General features: G+C 32.8%; 1 protein-coding gene across 1 annotated transcript in view; it reads right to left on the reverse strand.

The window, feature by feature from the left end:
• Positions 1-1699: 1699 nt before the first annotated feature.
• Positions 1700-24387, reverse strand: part of LOC143254224 (transmembrane protein 47-like) — a 54817-nt gene continuing 32129 nt past the window's right edge. Inside the window, exons 2-4 of the mRNA XM_076509017.1 lie at positions 20964-21150; positions 9250-9399; positions 1700-7198 (exon numbers count right to left, since the gene is read on the reverse strand). Of these exons, the coding sequence (XP_076365132.1) occupies positions 6969-7198; positions 9250-9399; positions 20964-21150 (567 nt within the window). The 3' untranslated portion in view covers positions 1700-6968. The remainder of the gene's footprint in view (positions 7199-9249; positions 9400-20963; positions 21151-24387) is intronic.

The raw sequence follows: 24387 nt of genomic DNA on the forward strand, positions 1-24387 counted from the left end.
GAAATGAACTTGCTTTGTGCTTTTCCACTCCACTTGTTGAAACCTTTTGCCTGGTTCATTTAAATAGGGGGGAATTCTGGTATGCAAACATTAACAATGTACAATCACTATGGTTCATAAATGCCCTTACAGACTTTAATTGTGATATTACACCATTGTCATAATTTAAGTTTTAATTACTTCTTCCTTGTTTAGAATCTTCTGTTTGTGGTTTACGAATTTCATTCTACTACAACAGAAGTTTCTGTAGTGATTTCTTTCAGTTGCTGACAAAAGCACACTTGCATATGGAAGTTAAAGGAAATGTGCTTTTTTTTATGGTTAAAAGTGTACTCTGGAAGAAATGCAATAATCTAAACGTTTGTTGTTTAAAGTTTTTATACTTTGAGTTGTATAAAGATTTACAATTCTCAATTTTGCTATTACAACCCATAAAATAATGCATATTCTTGATTTGTAATGAACTGAGATGATTTTAATCTATACATTAATTGAAAGCCCACATTACCCCATTATCTCACATTTAATGTTAAGTTACCAAAGCTGACTAAATCTCTGAATCAGTCTTCTGGCATGAACAGTTTATTTTGTTTTCCAAATTGAGTTTCTTTATGGTAATACAATTGAAAATATTTAATCACAGAATCTAAGCTTCAACTGTTGCTTTAAAATGAGACATAATTTCACAAATGTCTGTGTTTCAATGCCGTTTGATCGAGCTAAGTTGATATTTGTGAGACTTGAATAAAGTTTGATGTGTTTGTAAGAAAGATAATTACCCAGTGATTAAAAATGTTTATTTTTTTATCTGAAATTCTGTAATTATAGAACTCGGTGAAAGTAAAATTTTAACATTTAAATAGAAGCGTATGTAATACCTGTTGCACAAATTGTAGGCTGTGGCCATATTTTATCCTTCTTGATATTACGATGAAATTAATAATTAGAGTAGAAATTATTTTTAACTAGTCTTACTTGTGGCTGCAACATTGTTTACGTACAAAGTGAGCAAGGGCATGTTTGTTTTCATTCCGATACCTTACTCTATAAAGTATATAGGTGGTTTACCTAAGGGGTAACTTAGTTCTACTATAAAACATTTTATGTTTTGAACAGTATTTAATAAGACTTTTTCTTTCTTTAATAAGCTAAATAACATAGCTTGTAATCTATACAGTTTAACCTGACACTAATTTTTTTGGTACTTTGATCAGGTGGACTTAATCTACTCTGATCTAAACATAATTTGTTTTTTTAATAGCATCATTATATATTCTGAATTAAGTTTTAAAGTAGGAAGAGTGGATATTTTAAAACATGCATTTACCTCTAGTTCATTGTAATTGCACATTACTAAGTCACACTATGGACTATTGGTATATTGTGGGCATGCTGTGAAAAGATTTGGTATTTATGTGTGTGAAATTGTGTTATTGAAAGATCTGTAATTATGCAGTGATCTATGCTGTATTTATCAAATAAAATATTATGTACGTGTGGTCAGGTGAGCAGAAACTTAAATCACTCCACCTGAGAAAAACATAAAGTATGACAATTTATTGGATAAAAATTACACATTAAAATTTGTTATCCTTGATAACTGTGTGGAATAGTTTAGAGTTTTACCCAATAAACTATAGGGTTAAAAATAAAAGTAGTGCTACCCATCAATGGAAGAAATAATCTCCTCTGCAAAGTGTAAAATAAAAAAAAAAGTTTATTTGGTGCCTCAAGAGCTATCATTTACACACATATAAGCACCTCACATAATTACTACACATTTTTATAATCTTCATTACTGCACTACAGGATAAAGGTTTGATCATGTATTTTTGACCTTTGATCACTTCAGCTGTATAATTCTCTGTGTATAAGAAAAAGTTACCCTAACTTAAGATCAATTCTGGTGGAGGGCCGAGGAAACTACCCCTCTACTTTCTTGTCACCCACTGGTTTCAACTTTATTTTTGTACAGAAGGTGATACTTCGATACATTTGTATGCTTGTACTTAACATGTAACAATAGATCAGTATAAAAGAATCTTCAATTGATGGTGGAAGATATGAAGAAACTAGCTTTCAAATCCAACTATATTATATCATCTAGATTCCCAATTATGCTGAGAATATGCTAATTTGAACAAGCATTACCTCTGTTGTGAAGAAAACTATTGGCTCTGGAAACATTAGTTATTGTGGATGATGAGAAATCCACTTGAAATGCATCTCAGAATGGCTGGTAGAGGTATTAACTCTTTTTACTAACCAAGCAGAGAAGAACGTTTCGACCTCGGCAAGTTATTCTCTGCTGTAGCAGTAAAATTGTTAATACCTATACCAGCCATTCTGAGAGATATAATCATAGTTACTTTTGATAATAATAATAATGAACATTTATTAAAATTAAATACCATGATGAATGAAATAATTTGTTAAACTTGATTCATGGATTTAGCTAGGCCTGTTGCAGATGCAGACGTAGACCTTATGATCATTATGCAAGTTTTGGGTAAAAAATAGAGGATCAGATGATGAAAGACAATAAATAAACTTCATTTAACGTGCAGTTAAAGTTTGACACTTATTTTTCTTTAGATAAATATAAAGGAACAAGAAAACAGTTCTGGATGACATCTCTGCAAAGAAAGGTCAGCCACAAGCAAACTATATCTAACAATCCCAAACTTATTTAAATAAATTAACAATGCATTACTACTTGTAAGTTCCACAGATTTGGCCACTAGAAACATAACGAATACAGAAAAATATACAAGAAAATGCTTTTAAAAAAAAACACAAGCTTAAGTAAGTAGTACAACACATGATTAAAATATCACATTTCATAAACTCATTTCTGATGTTCAATTAGTACACAGATTATTATGATAAGGACATAAACAGAATTAATCATGAATTCTGCTGCTGCTTTGTTTATTGTTCTTGTTTTAGATGAGATTTTTATCAGCTCCACACACGAAGAGGACTGGACATGAAGTCCACAGACCTCATCTAGAAACCCAAGAAGCAAGCAGGCAAGTCCATAAAAAATACTGTAAATACATTTAATATAATATTGAATTTCAACAATAAAAACAAAACTGATATAACATTATGCTTACTCTATCAAGTACATTTAAGTTATAGATACAAATATACAAGAAAAAGGACAATATTTGGAAAACAAGATCAAGCTACACAATTTATCCATACATTTCATTAATGCTACCTACCACACACACATATAAGTTGTTCCTTTTGGTTTTTGGCTTTTATTTTTTGACACAGGGGAAATGCACTGTCACCTGCTTTACAAGCATACTCTCAAATTTCTATGTCTTTCATTGGTGAGATCTGGGATTTCTATGACCCAACAAGAGCGTTAAGCATTAGCTATCTTGAAAAAGGTTGACATCATCAAAAAAAAAATCTCAGGTGTGTTACTTTGTACCTTGGTGTAAATTTCACAGACGACACCTTGAAGAAAGGCAAAGGTGTGTGGATATTAACTAAAATGTATTAGAAATACAAACTTTTGTGTTATTTTGGGGGTGTTGGATGTAGCAGAAGATTGATATACATTATGTTGAGAAAATACAAGATTCTTTACAAAACTTCAGAAAATATATCAATTTTTTTTTATCCACAGTTTCAAGACTTTCAACACTACTTTGTAAAGAACAACTACAAGCCTGAAAAAGCAGAAACTTGTAAACAAGTAATACACAGACAGGCTACTTAAATAAAACCAAGGTGCCATGTCAGGACAGTCAGTTTACCTTCTTTGAATTTGTGCTACACTAATTAAGTACCAAGCATGTTTGCACATATAATTGACAATGTTTCAAAAAACATTACAGGATCTCTAGTAATAATTCTGGTTCATTTAATAACCTCAGTGGAAGTACTGAACAAGTGACTTAGCAAGTACTGGGTAAACATACAAATACTCCAGTTAACATAAATTATCTTTTAAGACTTTCATTATGCAATTAAAAGTGAAAATACATCTTGAAGAGAATGGAATTTCTAGTGAAAATCTACAAATAATTATTTTTTTCTAAAAACTATTACAGTAAAAGTAGAGAAAACTTTAACTGTGCAGGACTATCAACAATCACTTTTATCACTTAAATTGTCCTGGACAAAACAATGAATTTTTATAAGGCTATCAAAAAACAGTATACACAGAAAGAAGTTAAAATTATTTTTAGAGCAAGCTTTCAATTAAATAAATACAAAATGATAAATTTCCATAACCAGTATACACTAAACTAAAAAAGTTACAAACTAATAAGCTTCTAGTAAAGTTACCCATTATCATCAAATCTGTATTATACTAAATAATTAAGTTTTCCATTGATAACAACAAAGAGTATATTAAACCAAAGAGCCTTCTCTAGCGAACTATACTTCACCTACTAAAGTAACAGTTTTGAATGCTTGTCCAAAATTATGTCTGAATATAACACCAAAGTAACTTAATATTAGTCATTTGTGCAAGCTTTTTGAGTCTGTGTAAGGATATTCAGGAAGATACAGAAAACATAACAAATCATAATAGAGTTGAGGAGAAGGGCACCAAGTAGTCCTTGTTTCCATTAAGGACAATACATTTCACCCATCACAGAAATAATCAGATATTCCATGTCAACAGCCACCATTATGAGTAATAAATTTCACCCATCATGAGGACAACTAGATCCCACACATCAACATACTCTATTACTGTATGCATTTGGTGTAAGATACAGGTGTACATAATAGATCTAATTGTTTATAGCTGCTTTAAGGTCATCACTTACCTGGAACTGCCACCAATGAAAACTGAGTGCTAAACAAACAGAAGTCTTATGATGCTGTCCACCAAACTTCTGAACTACAGTCCTTAAATAATAACTACTGTGGGACCTGGTATTATCATGTTCCAGACTACTTTGCTGAATAGCATAGATGCCCCTTGTATGATTGATTATGTCCACAATTTAATCTTTCTTTTTTTTTGTATCAGATAAAATATTTGCATTACAAATTTCCTGAGGTGAATCTAATCTAATTAAGACACTTAAGCATATTAAATCATTATTGTATTGGGAATATACTGCAATCACTGTAACAGGACTAATATATGCATTATTGTGTTGCCATAAAACCATACACTGGTCTCAGGTACAAGTGTTTGTGCTTTAGGTACATATACAAGTAATTTTATTTTGGCAAATTTATTGAAATTATTACCCTGATAACGTTTTTGTTTGTTTGTTCTTTACCTCTAGTAATTAATTAAATTAATTACTGGGCAACTATACATACTCAAACAAATAAGTATCCATTCCTCTTGGCTAGGTCATACAGCCAAGTATATGGACACGTGCAGTTATCAGTACAGAAAAGAAGAGGATGGTAATGATAAACAACCAAGACTAGCTGGGTAAAACTTTAGCCCATACCTATATCTATATATATACCATGGATAAGACTTAGCTACAACGTTAAAGTCACAAATCAGGTAACCAGTTGTGTAGTTTAAATGGGTTGGCAGTGCCTCTAACATGTGTCAGATAAGCTTTAATAGTAAAACATTCAACTTTTTTTTTTGATGAATCGGAATCTAAACTAATGATAACACACAAGGACAGATAGTTGAATCATGAGTTTGTACCACTATGATCCTACCTACCAGCAAACTGGTAACTTCGCATGAATATCAACACCGAGATAATCAGAGATCACTTACAGATTTGGAAGTGATCCACAAAGTTTGGGAACTAAAAACATAAGTATATAACTAAACTTTATTAAAAGTAACAGGTTCTTTAACATACAACATCTTTGTCTAAACTTAAAAGGATTGGATGTAAGGCTGAGGAAAGTTATTTATGCGAGGCATTATGGGATACGTTTTGTGATGCTTCCCATCAAATAAGTGAATGGTTTCTGGAACAAAGATGCTTTCTGTAGACAGTCATTGGGTGTTGGAGAATGGAAAGCACTGAAAAAAAATCTTACACTATTCAATTACTTTAGAAGGCTCGTAAGTGTGGTTACATTGTTAAGAAGACTGCTTTGCCATATTATCCACATGGCAATATTTTAGAAGGAAGGGCATACAAAAGGAACTTTTCCATTAAATACACACTATTACATGCAACTCAACTGTAACTCTTTGGGAGCCACTTCAAATATATAAGGTAGCTAAACTTATACGAGTTTCACTAAAGTTCATGTTTTTCTCAGATAAATAAAAGATCTTTATGGGTATTCCTGCCCAATCTTAATTTCACCAGGAACTGGACCCTAGACATTTATTATTATTTTGTTTAATAAGCTTAACATTTTCTCCTGCTACTTTGCAAAACTTTCCTTATAGTTTTCACACATCCTAAAATACTCAATTCTTCACTTAAGAAGAAAGGTTTTGAGGTTAACCTTTTTGGTTTTGAAACAAATAACTAGTTTATGTGTCTAACGATCTGAAAACAGTTTGCATACTTGCTGTTTTAAAGTTCCAAAAATACTAGGATGTTCTTGCTTTTAATAGCAGTTTAACAAACTAACAGATTTGGTTTTAACCTCAATGTTTTGTCTGGTTCATATCAAGAATATACTACACACTTGAAACACCAAACTAACTGCTACTTGTTGTAAAAGAAACCACAGAAGTAATAAAAACAATTTACCTAAAACTACAGGAATTTAATACTAAATTTTAGCCTCAATAAAAAAAACAGGAATTTTAAAAACAAGATTCATAAGAAAAAATTAGAACAGATTCTTTTGGTCCAGCAGTAAACAATACAGCAGGTATTTGAAACAAATTCTTAGCTTCTTTAACATAATTAACTAATGTAATGTGGATTAAAGAGACGTAACCTGTTAGAAGTAGAAGAAAAAGCAATCAACAAACAATACAGATTATGTATTTACATGCCAGCAGGTACCAAATGTAATCTGATTCTGAAGAAAATAATTTATGCTTTTGATTCGGTGGCTGGATCATGCATGATGGTTCTCTCTTTGTAGTATATTTCTTCTGTCTCTTTGTCACACAACAAAAGGATAATAGCACCAAACAGGAATATGGCTGCTCCCCACCCTACTCCATACGCCCAACCAAACTCCCAAATCTGCCTATTGCTGTCCTCAATTTCCGACGCAAAACAAGCTGGGTAAACGACCAAAGTGATAAGGATGCATAATACTGGAAAAAAAATAAAGTGAGTTAACAAATTGAAAAAGGTTTTATTAGACTTTCTCACATAAAATCATGAACTTTAAATTATGTTATTTTCATAAATATTAGTTCCGTCTGGCTAGAACAAAAATTAAATGATTTCTAATTAATTAGCTGTGAACACTGCAATAATTCAAATCAGTTCAAACATTACATCCCTCTGTCCACAAAAAACAACAATAAATTAAAAATGTTTTATTAAATTTTTACACAATTGATTTCTATAAACCATTTACAAACTTGACATATACAATCTTCTGTAATATTCTAAATGCAAGATATTCTGCAGGCTTCCAACTAGCAACCAGATCAATATTCAACATGGTAGAATTATTATTTTTACACAATTTCCAGTGTAAACAATGCTCTTCAAGGACCACATGTTCATGTAATTATTTTTTGTCACATATGTTAGACTATTTTCATTAAAGCTAGCGATAAAATATTATTTAGTATGAGCTGGGTCAGAGATCATGGTAAAAAGATAACCTGTGTATGTGTGGCATCGACTGTGTCAGTGCTGATGATGAAAAAAGTAGTTTTTCAGATAATCATACACAACTACTTGAAGGCTATCTGCACTTCCCAACTTTGAACTGAAACACTAGAGAGAAGGTAGCTAATCCTATAGCACCCACAGTCCACTCTTAAAAGAACAAATAATGGAGTTTGACCATCACCTTTGTCAATGCACCATATATGACCCTATAACAGAAAAGGTTGTATGTGCAAATATGATCCAGCTAGATTAAAAAAGTGGTAGTGAAAACATCAGATACTGATCAGATCAACTGAAACAAGTAGATATTTGAAGCCATATTAATTACTATAAATACAATAATTTTATAAATATCTTAGAAAATTACAAGGTACATTTTTACACTTAAAAAAAATATTTCCAGTATTATTTAATAAAAACTTGTTTACCATTTTAAGAAACACCTGTAATCAGATAGTTACCATAACCTCAAGCTAAAGAAAATGGGCTAATCTTGTTCATGGCTTCATAAACTAATATATTTAACATACTACATAAGCATAAGAAAAAAGAAATTAATGGGAGTCTAACAAAACAGCAGTGCAAAATGTGTATAATCATTAATTTCTCAGATAGTTCATCTCTGGCATTTGTAATTTGAGCTAGCATGTCTAATAATTATTGATTTATAAAGATGCCCTTGCTAAAAAATAAAAGAATTAAAAATGATTTTGTTCAGTACAGAAGGCATGTCAAGAAAATATATAGAAATTTAAACTAAAAAATAAAAAAATTAAAAATGATTTTGTTCAGTACAGAAGGCATGTCAAGAAAAGATATAGAAATTTAAACTAAAAATAAAAAGAATTAAAATGATTTTGTTCAGTACAGAAGGCATGTCAAGAAAATATATAAAAAATTTAAACTAAAAATAAAAAGAATTAAAATGATTTTGTTCAGTACAGAAGGCATGTCAAGAAAATATATAGAAATTTAAACTAAAAAATAAAAGAATTAAAAATGATTTTGTTCAGTACAGAAGGCATGTCAAGAAAAGATATAGAAATTTAAACTAAAAAATAAAAGAATTAAAAATGATTTTGTTCAGTACAGAAGGCATGTCAAGAAAATATATAAAAATTTAAACTAAAAAATAAAAGAATTAAAAATGATTTTGTTCAGTACAGAAGGCATGTCAAGAAAAGATATAGAAATTTAAACTAAAAAATAAAAGAATTAAAAATGATTTTGTTCAGTACAGAAGGCATGTCAAGAAAATATATAAAAATTTAAACTAAAAAATAAATGAATTAAAAATGATTTTGTTCAGTACAGAAGGCATGTCAAGAAAAGATATAGAAATTTAAACTAAAAAATAAAAGAATTAAAAATGATTTTGTTCGGTACAGAAGACATGTCAAGAAAATATATAAAAATTTAAACTAAAAAATAAAAGAATTAAAAATGATTTTGTTCAGTACAGAAGGCATGTCAAGAAAATATATAGAAATTAAAAAAAACAGTGACAATATTTACTCACGGGCACACACCATGACATACAGGGCAAATCGATACAGTTTGTATTTGCGGGTAGGATCTTTGTTACAAAGTCCCAAGCCAGTCATCACTGTAGCTCCAATGTCACACAGTAAAGTAATAACACAAAGTGTAGCAGAAGCTTTGATGTAAGCTGTATAGAAGAAGAAAAAATTAAACACGTGACAACAACATATATTATAAACATTGTAGCAAAAACTAACACAAAATAATACCCTACAGGGAGGTCCAAAATTATATTTTCTATTTTAAAATTTATTGGTTGACTAACTATGGAAATACAACGACCCACTTTGCAACATCTAGTAGCCCAACTTAAACAGTTCTTACTGACATATTAATAGACTTCTACATCTACTAATAATGGTTTACAGCACATCTAACTGATATTTGGTTTTAGTCAACATTTGCTGCAACAGGTCTATAGTCGCAGTGACGATGGCATCCATAACGGTCTTCAACTCTGTGATGTTTGCTATAAATGTGCGATATATAATATCCCATGCTTCTTTCCTGTATGGACATGAATAATTACATTGCAACACAGTCACTGATATGGACATGAATAATTACATTGCAACACAGTCACTGATATGGACATGAATAATTACATTGCAACACAGTCACTGATATGGACATGAATAATTACATTGCAACACAGTCACTGACTTGAAAGATAAGAGTTTAGACCACCATGTATTCATTAAATACTAAACTGTCAAAGCTTGTAAGTTAGTTTATGAACCTTAAATCAAAACCTTAAGAAACATCATTATAACTCTGCCAAATATATTTAAAAGGTCTAATATTATGAGCAAATTGTCTTCCTAACCGTGTTTCTCTTACTTTTATCAGCTTGCACAAGTCTCTGCTGCAGTTTTTCTTAACTGCTAGTTCCACAAAATGTGGAAAAGACTTCACACATAAATAAATTCATACACATAAAATGTGAAGTAACATAGGATGGTTTATACTAGTAATAAGTAATCTAACAACACATTCAGAGTTAAAATAATGGAAGAACTTGAAACATGAAAAATTAAAGTTTTTAAAACATATTACTTGTTTTATCCACAAAGAAAAATAAGCAGGGTGACATTCGATTTCAAACATAAAGCCATGTGTACTGACTATTCTTCAAACATAAAGCCATGTGTACTGACTATTCTTCAAACATAAAGCCATGTGTACTGACGATTCTTCAAACATAAAGCCATGTGTACTGACTATTCTTCAAACATAAAGCCATGTGTACTGACGATTCTTCAAACATAAAGACTATTCTTCAAACATAAAGCCATGTGTACTGACTATTCTTCAAACATAAAGCCATGTGTACTGACGATTCTTCAAACATAAAGCCATGTGTGATTCTTCAAACATAAAGCCATGTGTACTGACTATTCTTCAAACATAAAGCCATGTGTACTGACTATTCTTCAAACATAAAGCCATGTGTATGACTGCCATGTGTACTGACGACTGACTGATTCTTCAAACATAAAGCCATGTTCTTCAAACTGACTATTCTTCAAACATAAAGCCATGTTCTTCAACATAAAGCCATGACTGATTCTTCAAACATAAAGCCATGTGTACTGACGATTCTTCAAACATAAAGCCATGTGTACTGACGATTCTTCAAACATAAAGCCATGTGTACTGACTATTCTTCAAACATAAAGCCATGTGTACTGACGATTCTTCAAACATAAAGCCATGTGTACTGACGATTCTTCAAACATAAAGCCATGTGTACTGACGATTCTTCAAACATAAAGCCATGTACTGACTATTCTTCAAACATAAAGCCATGTGTAAACTGACTATTCTTCAAACATAAAGCCATGTGTACTGACTATTCTTCAAACATAAAGCCATGTGTACTGACGATTCTTCAAACATAAAGCCATGTGTACTGACTATTCTTCAAACATAAAGCCATGTGTACTGACTATTCTTCAAACATAAAGCCATGTGTATTCTTCAAACATAATTCTTCAAACATAAAGCCATGTGTACTGACTATTCTTCAAACATAAAGCCATGTGTACTGACTATTCTTCAAACATAAATGTGTACTGCCATGTGTACTGACGATAAACATAAAGATGTGTGTACTGACGATTCTTCAAACATAAAGCCATGTGTACTGACGATTCTTCAAACATAAAGCCATGTGTACTGACGATTCTTCAAACATAAAGCCATGTACTGACGATTCTTCAAACATAAAGCCACGATTCTTCAAACATAAAGCCATGTGTACTGACGATTCTTCAAACATAAAGCCATGTGTACTGACGATTCTTCAAACATAAAGCCATGTGTACTGACGATTCTTCAAACATAAAGCCATGTGTACTGACTATTCTTCAAACATAAAGCCATGTGTAACGACTGACTGACGATTCTTCAAACATAAAGATTCTTCAAACATAAAGCCATGTGTACTGACTATTCTTCAAACATAAAGCCATGTGTACTGACGATTCTTCAAACATAAAGCCATGTGTACTGACTATTCTTCAAACATAAAGCCATGTGTACTGACGATTCTTCAAACATAAAGCCATGTGTACTGACTATTCTTCAAACATAAAGCCATGTGTACTGACTATTCTTCAAACATAAAGCCATGTGTACTGACTATTCTTCAAACATAAAGCCATGTGTACTGACGATTCTTCAAACATAAAGCCATGTGTACTGACGATTCTTCAAACATAAAGCCATGTGTACTGACGATTCTTCAAACATAAAGCCATGTGTACTGACGATTCTTCAAACATAAAGCCATGTGTACTGACGATTCTTCAAACATAAAGCCATGTGTACTGACGATTCTTCAAACATAAAGCCATGTGTACTGACGATTCTTCAAACATAAAGCCATGTGTACTGACGATTCTTCAAACATAAAGCCATGTGTACTGACGATTCTTCAAACATAAAGCCATGTGTACTGACGATTCTTCAAACATAAAGCCATGTGTACTGACGATTCTTCAAACATAAAGCCATGTGTACTGACGATTCTTCAAACATAAAGCCATGTGTACTGACGATTCTTCAAACATAAAGCCATGTCTGACGATTCTTCAAACATAAAGCCATGTGTGACTGACGATTCTTCAAACATAAAGCCATGTGTACTGACGATTCTTCAAACATAAAGCCATGTGTACTGACTATTCTTCAAACATAAAGCCATGTGTACTGACGATTCTTCAAACATAAAGCCATGTGTACTGACGATTCTTCAAACATAAAGCCATGTGTACTGACGATTCTTCAAACATAAAGCCATGTGTACTGACGATTCTTCAAACATAAAGCCATGTGTACTGACGATTCTTCAAACATAAAGCCATGTGTACTGACTATTCTTCAAACATAAAGCCATGTGTACTGACGATTCTTCAAACATAAAGCCATGTGTACTGACGATTCTTCAAACATAAAGCCATTCTGACGATCAAACATAAAGCCATGTGTACTGACCTTCAAACATAAAGCCATGTGTACTGACGATTCTTCAAACATAAAGCCATGTGTACTGACGATTCTTCAAACATAAAGCCATGTGTACTGACGATTCTTCAAACATAAAGTGTACCTGATTCTTCAAACATAAAGCCATGTGACTTGACTTTCTTCAAACATAAAGCCATGTGTACTGACGATTCTTCAAACATAAATGCCTGATTCTTCAAACATAAAGTGTACTGTACTGACTATTCTTCAAACATAAAGCCATGTGTACTGACTATTCTTCAAACATAAAGCCATGTGTACTGACTGACTATTCTTCAAACATAAAGCCATGTGTACTGACTGACGATTCTTCAAACATAAAGCCATGTGTACTGACTTCTTCATTCTTTCAAACATAAAGCCATGTGTACTGACGATTCTTCACTGACTATTCTTCAAACATAAAGCCATGTGTACTGACTATTCTTCAAACTTCAAACATAAAGCCATGTGTACTGACTATTCTTCAAACATAAAGCCATGTGTACTGACTATTCTTCAAACATAAAGCCATGTGTACTGACTATTCTTCAAACATAAAGCCATGTGTACTGACTATTCTTCAAACATAAAGCCATGTGTACTGACTATTCTTCAAACATAAAGCCATGTGTACTGACGATTCTTCAAACATAAAGCCATGTGTACTGACTATTCTTCAAACATAAAGCCATGTGTACTGACTATTCTTCAAACATAAAGCCATGTGTACTGACTATTCTTCAAACATAAAGCCATGTGTACTGACTATTCTTCAAACATAAAGCCATGTGTACTGACTGACTACTGATTCTTCAAACATAAAGCCATGTGTACTGACTATTCTTCAAACATAAAGCCATGTGTACTGACGATTCTTTCTTCAAACATAAAGCCATGTGACTATTCTTCAAACATAAAAAGCCATGACCTTCAAACATAAAGCCATGTGTACTGACGATTCTTCAAACATAAAGCCATGTGTACTGACGATTCTTCAAACATAAAGCCATGTGTACTGCCATTCAAACATAAAGCCATGTGTACGACGATTCTTCAAACATAAAGCCATGTGTACTGACGATTCTTCAAACATAAAGCCATGTGTACTGACGATTCTTCAAACATAAAGCCATGTGTACTGACGATTCTTCAAACATAAAGCCATGTGTACTGACGATTCTTCAAACATAAAGCCATGTGTACTGACGATTCTTCAAACATAAAGCCATGTGTACTGACTATTCTTCAAACATAAAGCCATGTGTACTGACTATTCTTCAAACATAAAATAGTGTGTACTGACTATTCTTCAAACATAAAGCCATGTGTACTGACTATTCTTCAAACATAAAGCCATGTGTACTGACTTCTTCAAACATAAAGCCATGACTGACTATTCTTCTTCAAACATAAAGCCATGTGTACTGACTATTCTTCAAACATAAAGCCATGTGTACTGACTATTCTTCAAACATAAAGCCATGTGTACTGACTATTCTTCAAACATAAAGCCATGTGTACTGACTATTCTTCAAACATAAAGCCATGTGTACTGACTATGTGTACTTTCTTCAAACATAAAGCCATGTGTACTGACTATTCTTCAAACATAAAGCCATGTGTACTGACTATTCTTCAAACATAAAGCCATGTGTACTGACTATTCTTCAAACATAAAGCCATGTGTACTGACGATTCTTCAAACATAAAGCCATGTACTGACTATTCTTCAAACATAAAGCCATGTGTACTGACGATTCTTCAAACATAAAGCCATGTGACGATTCTTCAAACATAAAGCCATGACTGACGATTCTTCAAACATAAAGCCATGTGTACTGACTGACTTTCTTCAAACATAAAGCCATGTGTATTCTTCAAACATAAAGCCATGTGTACTGACTATTCTTCAAACATAAAGCCATGTGTACTGACTATTCTTCAAACATAAAGCCATGTGTACTGACTATTCTTCAAACATAAAGCCATGTGTACTGACTATTCTTCAAACATAAAGCCATGTGTACTGACTATTCTTCAAACATAAAGCCATGTGTACTGACGATTCTTCAAACATAAAGCCATGTGTACTTCAAACATAAAGACTGATTCTTCAAACATAAAGCCATGTGTACTGACTATTCTTCAAACATAAAGCCATGTGTACTGACTATTCTTCAAACATAAAGCCATGTGTACTGACTATTCTTCAAACATAAAGCCATGTGTACTGACTATTCTTCAAACATAAAGCCATGTAAAGCCATGTACTGACGATTCTTCAAACATAAAGCCATGCCATGTGTACTGACTGATTCTTCAAACATAAAGCCATGTGTACTGACTATTCTTCAAACATAAAGCCATGTGTACTGACTATTCTTCAAACATAAAGCCATGTGTACTGACTATTCTTCAAACATAAAGCCATGTGTACTGACTATTCTTCAAACATAAAGCCATGCCATGTGTACTGACTCTTCTTCAAACATAAAGCCATGTGTACTGACTATTCTTCAAACATAAAGCCATGTGTACTGACTATTCTTCAAACATAAAGCCATGTGTACTGACTTCTTCAAACATAAAGCCATGTGTACTGACGATTCTTCAAACATAAAGCCATGTACTATTCTTCAAACATAAAATGTGTACCATGTGTGTACTGACTATTCTTCAAACATAAAGCCATGTGTACTGACGACTATTCTTCAAACATAAAGCCATGTGTACTGACTATTCTTCAAACATAAAGCCATGTGTACTGACTATTCTTCAAACATAAAGCCATGTGTGTGTACTGACTATTCTGACTATTCTTCAAACATAAAGCCATGTGTACTGACTATTCTTCAAACATAAAGCCATGTGTACTGACTATTCTTCAAACATAAAGCCATGTGTACTGACTATTCTTCAAACATAAAGCCATGTGTTCTTCACATAAAGCCATGTGTATGACTATTCTTCAAACATAAAGCCATGTGTACTGACTATTCTTCAAACATAAAGCCATGTGTACTGACTTTCTTCAAACATAAAGCCATGTGTACTGACTATTCTTCAAACATAAAGCCATGTGTACTGACTATTCTTCAAACATAAAGCCATGTGTACTGACTATTCTTCAAACATAAAGCCATGTGTACTGACTATTCTTCAAACATAAAGCCATGTGTACTGACTATTCTTCAAACATAAAGCCATGTGTACTTCTTCAAACATAAAGCCATGTGTATTCTGACATAAAGCCATGACTGTACTGATTCTTCAAACATAAAGCCATGTGTACTGACTATTCTTCAAACATAAAGCCATGTGTACTGACTATTCTTCAAACATAAAGCCATGTGTACTATTCTTCAAACATAAAGCCATGTGTACTGACTATTCTTCAAACATAAAGCCATGTGTACTGACTATTCTTCAAACATAAAGCCATGTGTACTGACTATTCTTCAAACATAAAGCCATGTGTGTACTGACTATTCTTCAAACATAAAGCCATGTGTACTGACTATTCTTCAAACATAAAGCCATGTGTACTGACTATTCTTCAAACATAAAGCCATGTGTACTGACTATTCTTCAAACATAAAGCCATGTGTACTGACTATTCTTCAAACATAAAGCCATGTGTACTGATTTCTTCAAACATAAAGCCATGTGTACTGACTATTCTTCAAACATAAACCCATGTGTACTGACTATTCTTCAAACATAAACCCATGTGTACTGACGATTCTTCAAACATAAAGCCATGTGTACTGACTATTCTTCAAACATAAAGCCATGTGTACTGACTATTCTTCAAACATAAAGCCATGTGTACTGACTATTCTTCAAACATAAAGCCATGTGTACTGACGATTCTTCTTCAGAATGGTCTATAGACTTTGACCTCGTAAACATATAAAAATTTAAAAAACAAACATATTGGTAAAAATGTTTCAGAGAAATCAGTAATATCTGTCCATGTTACTCATTAAATGCAAGCATAATAAAGGAACAATATAATTCACTCATTCTTTCACAGGATTCATTTATTAACAAGAATCCTAGTTAATACCATACGTCTCTTAAACTGTCACTTTATCATCGAAGACTCTTAATTATCTCTAGCTCTCTTTCCCAAGAGTATAATACTTCCATTGAAGCACATTAGCCTTAATGTGGGTAAAACTGCTTTTGCTATATTAGCATATTAAGAAATTAAACAGATCATCCCTCAACAGCTGAAAATTTTTATTTCCTAAATGGCACTAATTAGAGTTGAATTTTCTTTATCTACTTATTCATGACGACAAAAATATTTGGAGAAAAGCAAACTGAAGGTTCTACTTGTTCCACAGTTTCATTAGTAAGCCTCATTTATTTCTTTATTCTGTTCAAAAAATGTGTTATTTAGATAGAGAAATTAGAATATTTATTTCACAGCATCACCAACTACAAACAACTAAAAAAATTTATACTTTCAAAAATTCTTATTTTTGGCTCAATTATCCAAACACAAATTATTAATTTTCTTATCATTTAACAAACAAAAATCTTCACAAGAAAAACTGGAGCAATTAGTGATTGAAAGTGTTCAATCCATAAAGTTCTTAATAAATAATAACAGCTTAATTTATTACAACATTAACACGTTTTTCTGGTATATCACTTTAAAATATGTTATAAAAATTGTTTGTCACATGCATGGAAGTTAAATTTAATAATATCTACAAGGTATATGATGGAGGGAATGCTATATTATAGAAATTATTTGAACAAACTTAACTGAAGAGTTGTAATGTGATACGTTAAAGTTTAAAGTTATTTGGTGTGTAAGTCGAGAAACTTCTTATTTTTATTTAATATCATTTTACAGTTAAATCATTACCACACATATTTATAATATATGCTTTACGTTGCAAAAGTCATTTAATGATATCGATGGACAGTTTGACTTGTACACAAGAAATAAACATTTTTACCATAAATTATCAAAATTTAAAGAGCTAGGCCTAATCTATTATTCTAATGGCATTAGGTGTTGACTAGTTACTGACTGCAGTTGTTTTAATGCAAAGATACATAATGGGCTCTCGGCACTCTTTTCACTGTGGTAATCGAATCCCAGGTTTCAGCCTTGTAAAACTGTAAACTTACCACTGACTCATTTGAAAGACTGTCTGCAAAAGTAACCTGCTACTAGTGGTTGGGGGAGTTGGAACACAGTTCATAGAAGTTTCTATTTTTTTCATAGCTTGTTTGTTTGGAATTAATCACAAATCTACACAATGGGCTATCTGTGTTCTGCTCGCCACGAGTAATAAAACCTGGTTTCTAGCTGTGTGTGTCTGTAAACATACTGCTGTGCAATTGGGAAGGATTTTTCAAACTACTGGATGGGAAATTAAACCCCAATAGATTCTTAAGGTGATTTATATATGAAAATCACAAATTGATGGCTGATCATGAAAAACTGTATGACAACTAGATAAATTGAGTGGTATAATAAGGATATTAACAGTATTATCTACAGGGTAAGCTATTTCCCTCAATTAGAAATAGATAACATTTTCCTCACCTGAAAACATACTTCAGATAGTCACTCAACTTTCTGTGTAACAAAGAACCTTGCACCACTGCCCTGAAGATGTCAGCACATGCTACAAGCCTTGAATGAAGGTTCTACCTCTACACATATTAATGTGCATTGTGTCAGCCTATCATGTAATCCTCTTAAGATTGTAGCTCTCTACCAGTAGGAGGGAGATGCGTTTTCAGAAAGGTTTGTTCTTGATGACGAAAAACAACTATAGAACAAGCATGAAAGAAGGGTGGGAGGCAAGTAATACAGGGAAATATTAACTTCAGAAATGTTTACTGTCTCCAGTCACCACTGATGCAGTTGGAGTGTCAGAAGCATGTACTTGGAAATTCTCCATTAAAAATATCCACAAAATAAGTTTTGTTTTTGATGTAAAAGGTAAAGTTGACAGAAAAAAACACTTAAGTACAGATAAGATATATGAGACAATGAAGTGTTAACTGCAGTGCAAAAATTTCACATTTATGAAGATAAAGAAATAAATTTGGATGTGTCTGAAGACAGGCCATGCCAATGAAAGAACAAGCCTTTGATTACATGCTGGCACTCCTGGAAGGTGTGTTGCCCTTCTATTGGTGGAGAGTTAGAGTCTAACTGGTTGGTGCAATACACATCAGCATGTGCAGTGGTGGAGACTTTGTTTGAGGCTCGTGCCATATGCAAAAATCTTCATGGATGTTTGTTTTCTTTTAATTCTGCACAAAGCTACATGAAGACTATCTGCACTAGCTGCCCCTAATTTAGCAGTGTAAGACTAGAGGGAAGGCAGCTAGTCATCACCACTTACCGCCAACTCTCGGGCTACTCTTTTACCAACAAATAGTGGGATTGACTGTCACTTTATAATGCCCCCACGGCTGAAAGGGTGAGCACGTTTGGTACAACAGGGATTAAACCCGTGACCCTCACATTATGAGTAGAATGCCTTAACCCACCTGGTCATGCTGGGCATCTTCATGAAAATGGTGCAAGGAAACAGATGTTTGTTATGTAGAGATAAATATTCCTGAAAACTTTATTTTTCCTTCTTCAACCTGTTGGATGGAGTTTTAAAACCCAAGATGTGGGATGTTCCATCTGTTCTTAAAATCATCATAAAATTACCTATTCCACTCTTAAGTACTTCAATATTTGCATTTTCCAAAACAATCAGTTAAAAACACACAATCATTTATACAAAAGCAAAGTACAGTAATGAAGCTATTATTTAAATACATATGAAATCTCAGACTTAATGTAAATATTTTTATTATGCAAAAAAATAAATAAAAAAAAACAACAAACAAAACTCAAGTTGTATTTGCACTCATGGTCAAGCCACCACAGCTATCTGTCATTGTCCCTAACTTTGAACTACTGACCAAAGAAAAACTACCTGGTTAGCACCATCATGCAACATGAGGAATTGTCACTTCTATTATGTACCCACAACGTAAATTAGAGATCTGGATCTCAGTTGGCAGTTCTAAAATTCAAAGTTCTACCACAAACAGAATGATTACAAAACTTTACCAAGCAGCTAAAGTAGTGGAAAAACTCTATATACTGTAGTATTTTGATAAAATTATAAAACTTAAACTGCTGGGAATGGAAGCCTCATTTTCCTAAGCTAAAAATATACAAGATGCTCTCAAGTATTAATACAGTCACAAATGTTATAAAATTTATCCAAAATAACCAGCTAAAACAAACAGAGTTTTAAAGGTAAGGCACCAGAAATTGATACTATCAATTTGCAAGTTTGTTTCATCTTTGAAAAGCATACATATAATGCAATACTTTAAAACTTTGAGTCAAATACAATACTAGGAAACTTAATTTTATGAATATTCTCATACTAGTCTTTATTATGCTAAATAACAACAGCAGAAAGCATCAGTTGTACACCACATCTCGTAAGCACAAGCTTATATTTAAATAACAGAATGACACACACTCCTTCACCATAATGGTTTTCTACATGCAGCATTTCTCATGTTTGATTATCTTTTCATGTTGATGACCAATAGGCAGTAAATAAATAACAGAAAACATAATGGATATTTCACTTTATTTCATAACTATAATTAGAAAAAAAAAAAATGTAATATGTTACTTTATAATTTCGGTTATTCAATTCTAAGTATAACCAGGAAAGTTTCCTACAGAGTCAAAACCTAACATTACGGTTAGCAGCTAGTGTGTTAACTTAGCTGATATTACACTCTGTTCAGGGTAGGTTCGTTTTTAAAGAAAAGTTAGGAGACAGGAAGAGAAAAGTTGGTAAGTAGTTGTGCTATTAACAATACTTCCATGATATTAAGTTAGGGCTTTATACTTCCATGATATTAAGTTATGGCTTTATACTTCCATGATATTAAGTTAGGGCTTTATACTTCTATAATATTAAGTCAGGTCTTTAGAAAAAAAGACACTGATTATCAGATTTTGTAGAACCTTACTGTGTTTTGGTATTTAAATAAACAAGTAACAAGAAATTATTACATGGACCAATCAGATAACTGGAACTTTGAAACTAATGTAGCTTTCTTAGGAAACGGATTTTTTAAATTGATTTAAAAGCGACGGAGAAAACTGCTCACCAACAGGACGGGCAGGGTAGCAGCCTGATCTGGCATTCAGGTCAAAAGGCAGTGGCAGTGGTGCATTTTCTTCAACACAGTGCTCCCAAAGACCTTGTCTGAACTTCTCTGCCGTTAACCAGTTCGAAGAAGCCAAACACAGGATCATCAGAAGGATGACAATTAGACCACAAATAAAAGCTATCACCTGAAACGCCAATAAACATATCATAAGTAAGATGCATAAAAACAATTACACGTAATTTGAATAGGTACCCTAATGCTGTACCTCGATGAAGAATATTAAAAGAAAAATTATTGTTACAATAATATCACATAATGGATCACATGAACAAAAAAAGTATACCCTAATGCTGTACCTCGATGAAGAATATTAAAAGGTAAAAATTATTGTTACGTAATCAATAATATCACATAATGGATCACATGAACAAAAAAAGTGTACCCTAACAAAACAAAGCTGTCTTGGGGAAAGTAAACCATAGAATACTACTTAAAACTGTTACTACAATGTTAATAACCCACTATAAAACTATTGTGACAGTGAACACCTGCATGGCTGACTTCACTACTTTGCAAGACACACAAACTTTAAATCTGCCAAACAGGAATCACCTTGGTGGGTAAATGTATTAAGTCACACGATGTAAGGTTTTACTGACCTTAACACCAGTGAAACCTTGACACATAAACCATACCTTCACATATTATAATGCTGCTTCATTAACAATTAATGGTAATCTGTTTGTTTATCAAATCTTCCTACTTTATAAGTTATACAATGATTCTACAGAAGGAAACGATGCGACCAATAGGAATAGAAATCATGGACACACAACTCCTTATTCGATCCTGTACAATGATGGATTATGCAATCTCGTTCTTGTAATTAGTGGGCTATAAAATGAAATTTACAGGTACATAATGAAATATAACTTAAACAGTGTTTGTACATCAGCAGATCCTATACACAGGCTCTATATACCAACATCCTGTTGTACCTGGCCTGCTGTTACCTGTTTGTATGAACTGTAGATCCTATACACAAGTTCTATATACTGACATCCTGTTGTTACCTGTTTGTATGAACTGTAGATCCTATACACATGCTCTTTACTGACATCCTGTTGTTACCTGTTTGTATGAATTGTAGATCTTATACACATGCTCTATACTGACATCCTGTTGTTACCTGTTTGTATGAACTGTAGATCCTATACACATGCTCTACACTGACATCCTGTTGTTACCTGTTTGTATGAACTGTAGATCTTATACACATGCTCTATACTGACATACTGTTGTTACCCTGTTGTTACCTGTTTGTATGAATTGTAGATCCTATACACATGCTCTTTACTGACATCCTGTTGTTACCTGTTTGTATGAATTGTGTGGTTCACAAATAAATGGATGCTTGTTCTTATTCAGCTGAAGTTCTACAACTATTAAAAATAACATTAGCACAAGAATTGGAAAACAAACAAACATTTTAACATGACCCTAGTAGTTTTGTGTTACCATTTTCTTAACAAGCAAGTAGTTAAAAATAATGACATGGGTTATGTGTATTAACTGCTTTATTTCTCTAAGTGTATGAAACAAATGGAACAGTGTGTTAAAAGGAATTCAGTATGAAAAGATTTGGCTAGGTTTTGAATTCAAATATGCACAAACAGGAACTAATCATCATCACACTGTAAGTATTCTAATCATTAGTACTTTCCAGACCTTGAATGGTCCCTAAAGCAACCATGATGGCTCTCCACTTTGTTCCGTCTTCTGCCCAATCTTTAACTTTTATTTTGTCCAGATCTTTATTACTTAAATCACTTTCTACTGTTCTATGCCTGGTATCTTCAATTTTCCTTTGTGTTTTCTTCTAACTGGCTTTCAACTTGTTATTTGTCTTAAGAGTTTCTTCTTCCATTCTTTAAGATATGCCCAAAGTACCTCCATCTACACAGTGTGACCTATAATTGTCTTCTTTCTCCCTGTGTCTCTTCATTTACGTGATCAAACCATCTGCTCTTCAAGATCTTTCTCTATTACTCTCAAAACTTCTCCATCTAAGTTAGGTTTCCTTTAATCTTTACTAAGTCTCACGACTGTACATAAACAGAACATGAACTAGAGAAAACACATCTGCCATTAATAAAAGTTAAAAAACTTGTAATGGATATAATTTTCCAACATTGAGAGGGGAAAAAAATATATTTTCTCTATTTGTAACAAAGATCTGTGGAAAAAAATTTGTTTGTTTGTTACAAAGTGCAAAATTAAAGAATGACCTATCTGTGCCAAACCCACCACAGGTACTGAAACCCAGTTATTGGCAGTATATGCCTTTAGAATTACTGTGAAACGTTGAGTGTCCAATTAAAGCAAAAATATAACATTAAGTTGTTAAGGTTGTTTATTTCTAGCATTAACAAGTGTTTTTACGTCACCCATTTAAACTGAAACAAATCGTATTTAAATCTCTTATTCGCATGTGAAAAAATCAGAGAATTTCTGCAGAAGGATGCATCATTTCACATGTTCAGAAAAGTTCAATACAAGTTTGTGTCTGTGAGATTATCTCCTCGGATAACGCGGTAAGAAACACAGGCATTCAGTAATTTATTTGTTTTCACATAAATGAAACCGGTTTCTACACAACGCGCGCTTTTGATAATTCACATCCGTAGTCATCTGTTGTCTTGGAGATGTTAGGTAAGGAAGAAAAATGAGAAAATAAGATGAACGTTTAATTCCTATACATTAACCGTATACCGTGAACAAAGACACGTGCGTCGCCATGACGACCCAGCTTTCTGGGGGCGATCGTTTTAGTGCGATAGCGAAAACAATTACGAACTGGTTTACCAGAGACAGAATAACACGACCATCAGTAACAAGATGTTAGTACCCGTCAATTATGGTAACACAAGTACACAAAAGTTTGTGTTGTTTCTACGTAAAACTGTCAATTTGTTGTCTCTAGCTTTCATAAAAAAATCGAAATATATTAATTATAACTTGCTAATACGAAAAACGTGGCGTATTCGCAAGCGTTACTCCTGCTACGACTGTCACATAATATACTTTTATTCCACTGAAAGAGGGCAGAAAGTTGCCCTGAGAAGGTCACCTCTTTTTTTAACCACTCACGCCAATTTACAGTAGTGTGTTGTAAGTAATTTAGTTGACACTAAACCAACGTAGCATTAAGAATGCTTAAAGTTGCAATCTATACTCTTGTGACGTCTCTGAAACGTACGCATGCCACGAGGACGAACTACTCTGTGGACTACAACACGACATGACTCAAGAACTTCAAAAGCAAGAAATAAAACTATTTGTTACCTTTTTATTTACTGTTGTAATAGAACACTATCAGGAAATACGCTGAAATACACCTAGTCTTCATACTGAATATTTA

The sequence above is a fragment of the Tachypleus tridentatus genome, chromosome 6 (genome assembly GCF_004210375.1).
Source record: "Tachypleus tridentatus isolate NWPU-2018 chromosome 6, ASM421037v1, whole genome shotgun sequence".
Lineage (NCBI taxonomy): Eukaryota > Metazoa > Arthropoda > Merostomata > Xiphosura > Limulidae > Tachypleus > Tachypleus tridentatus.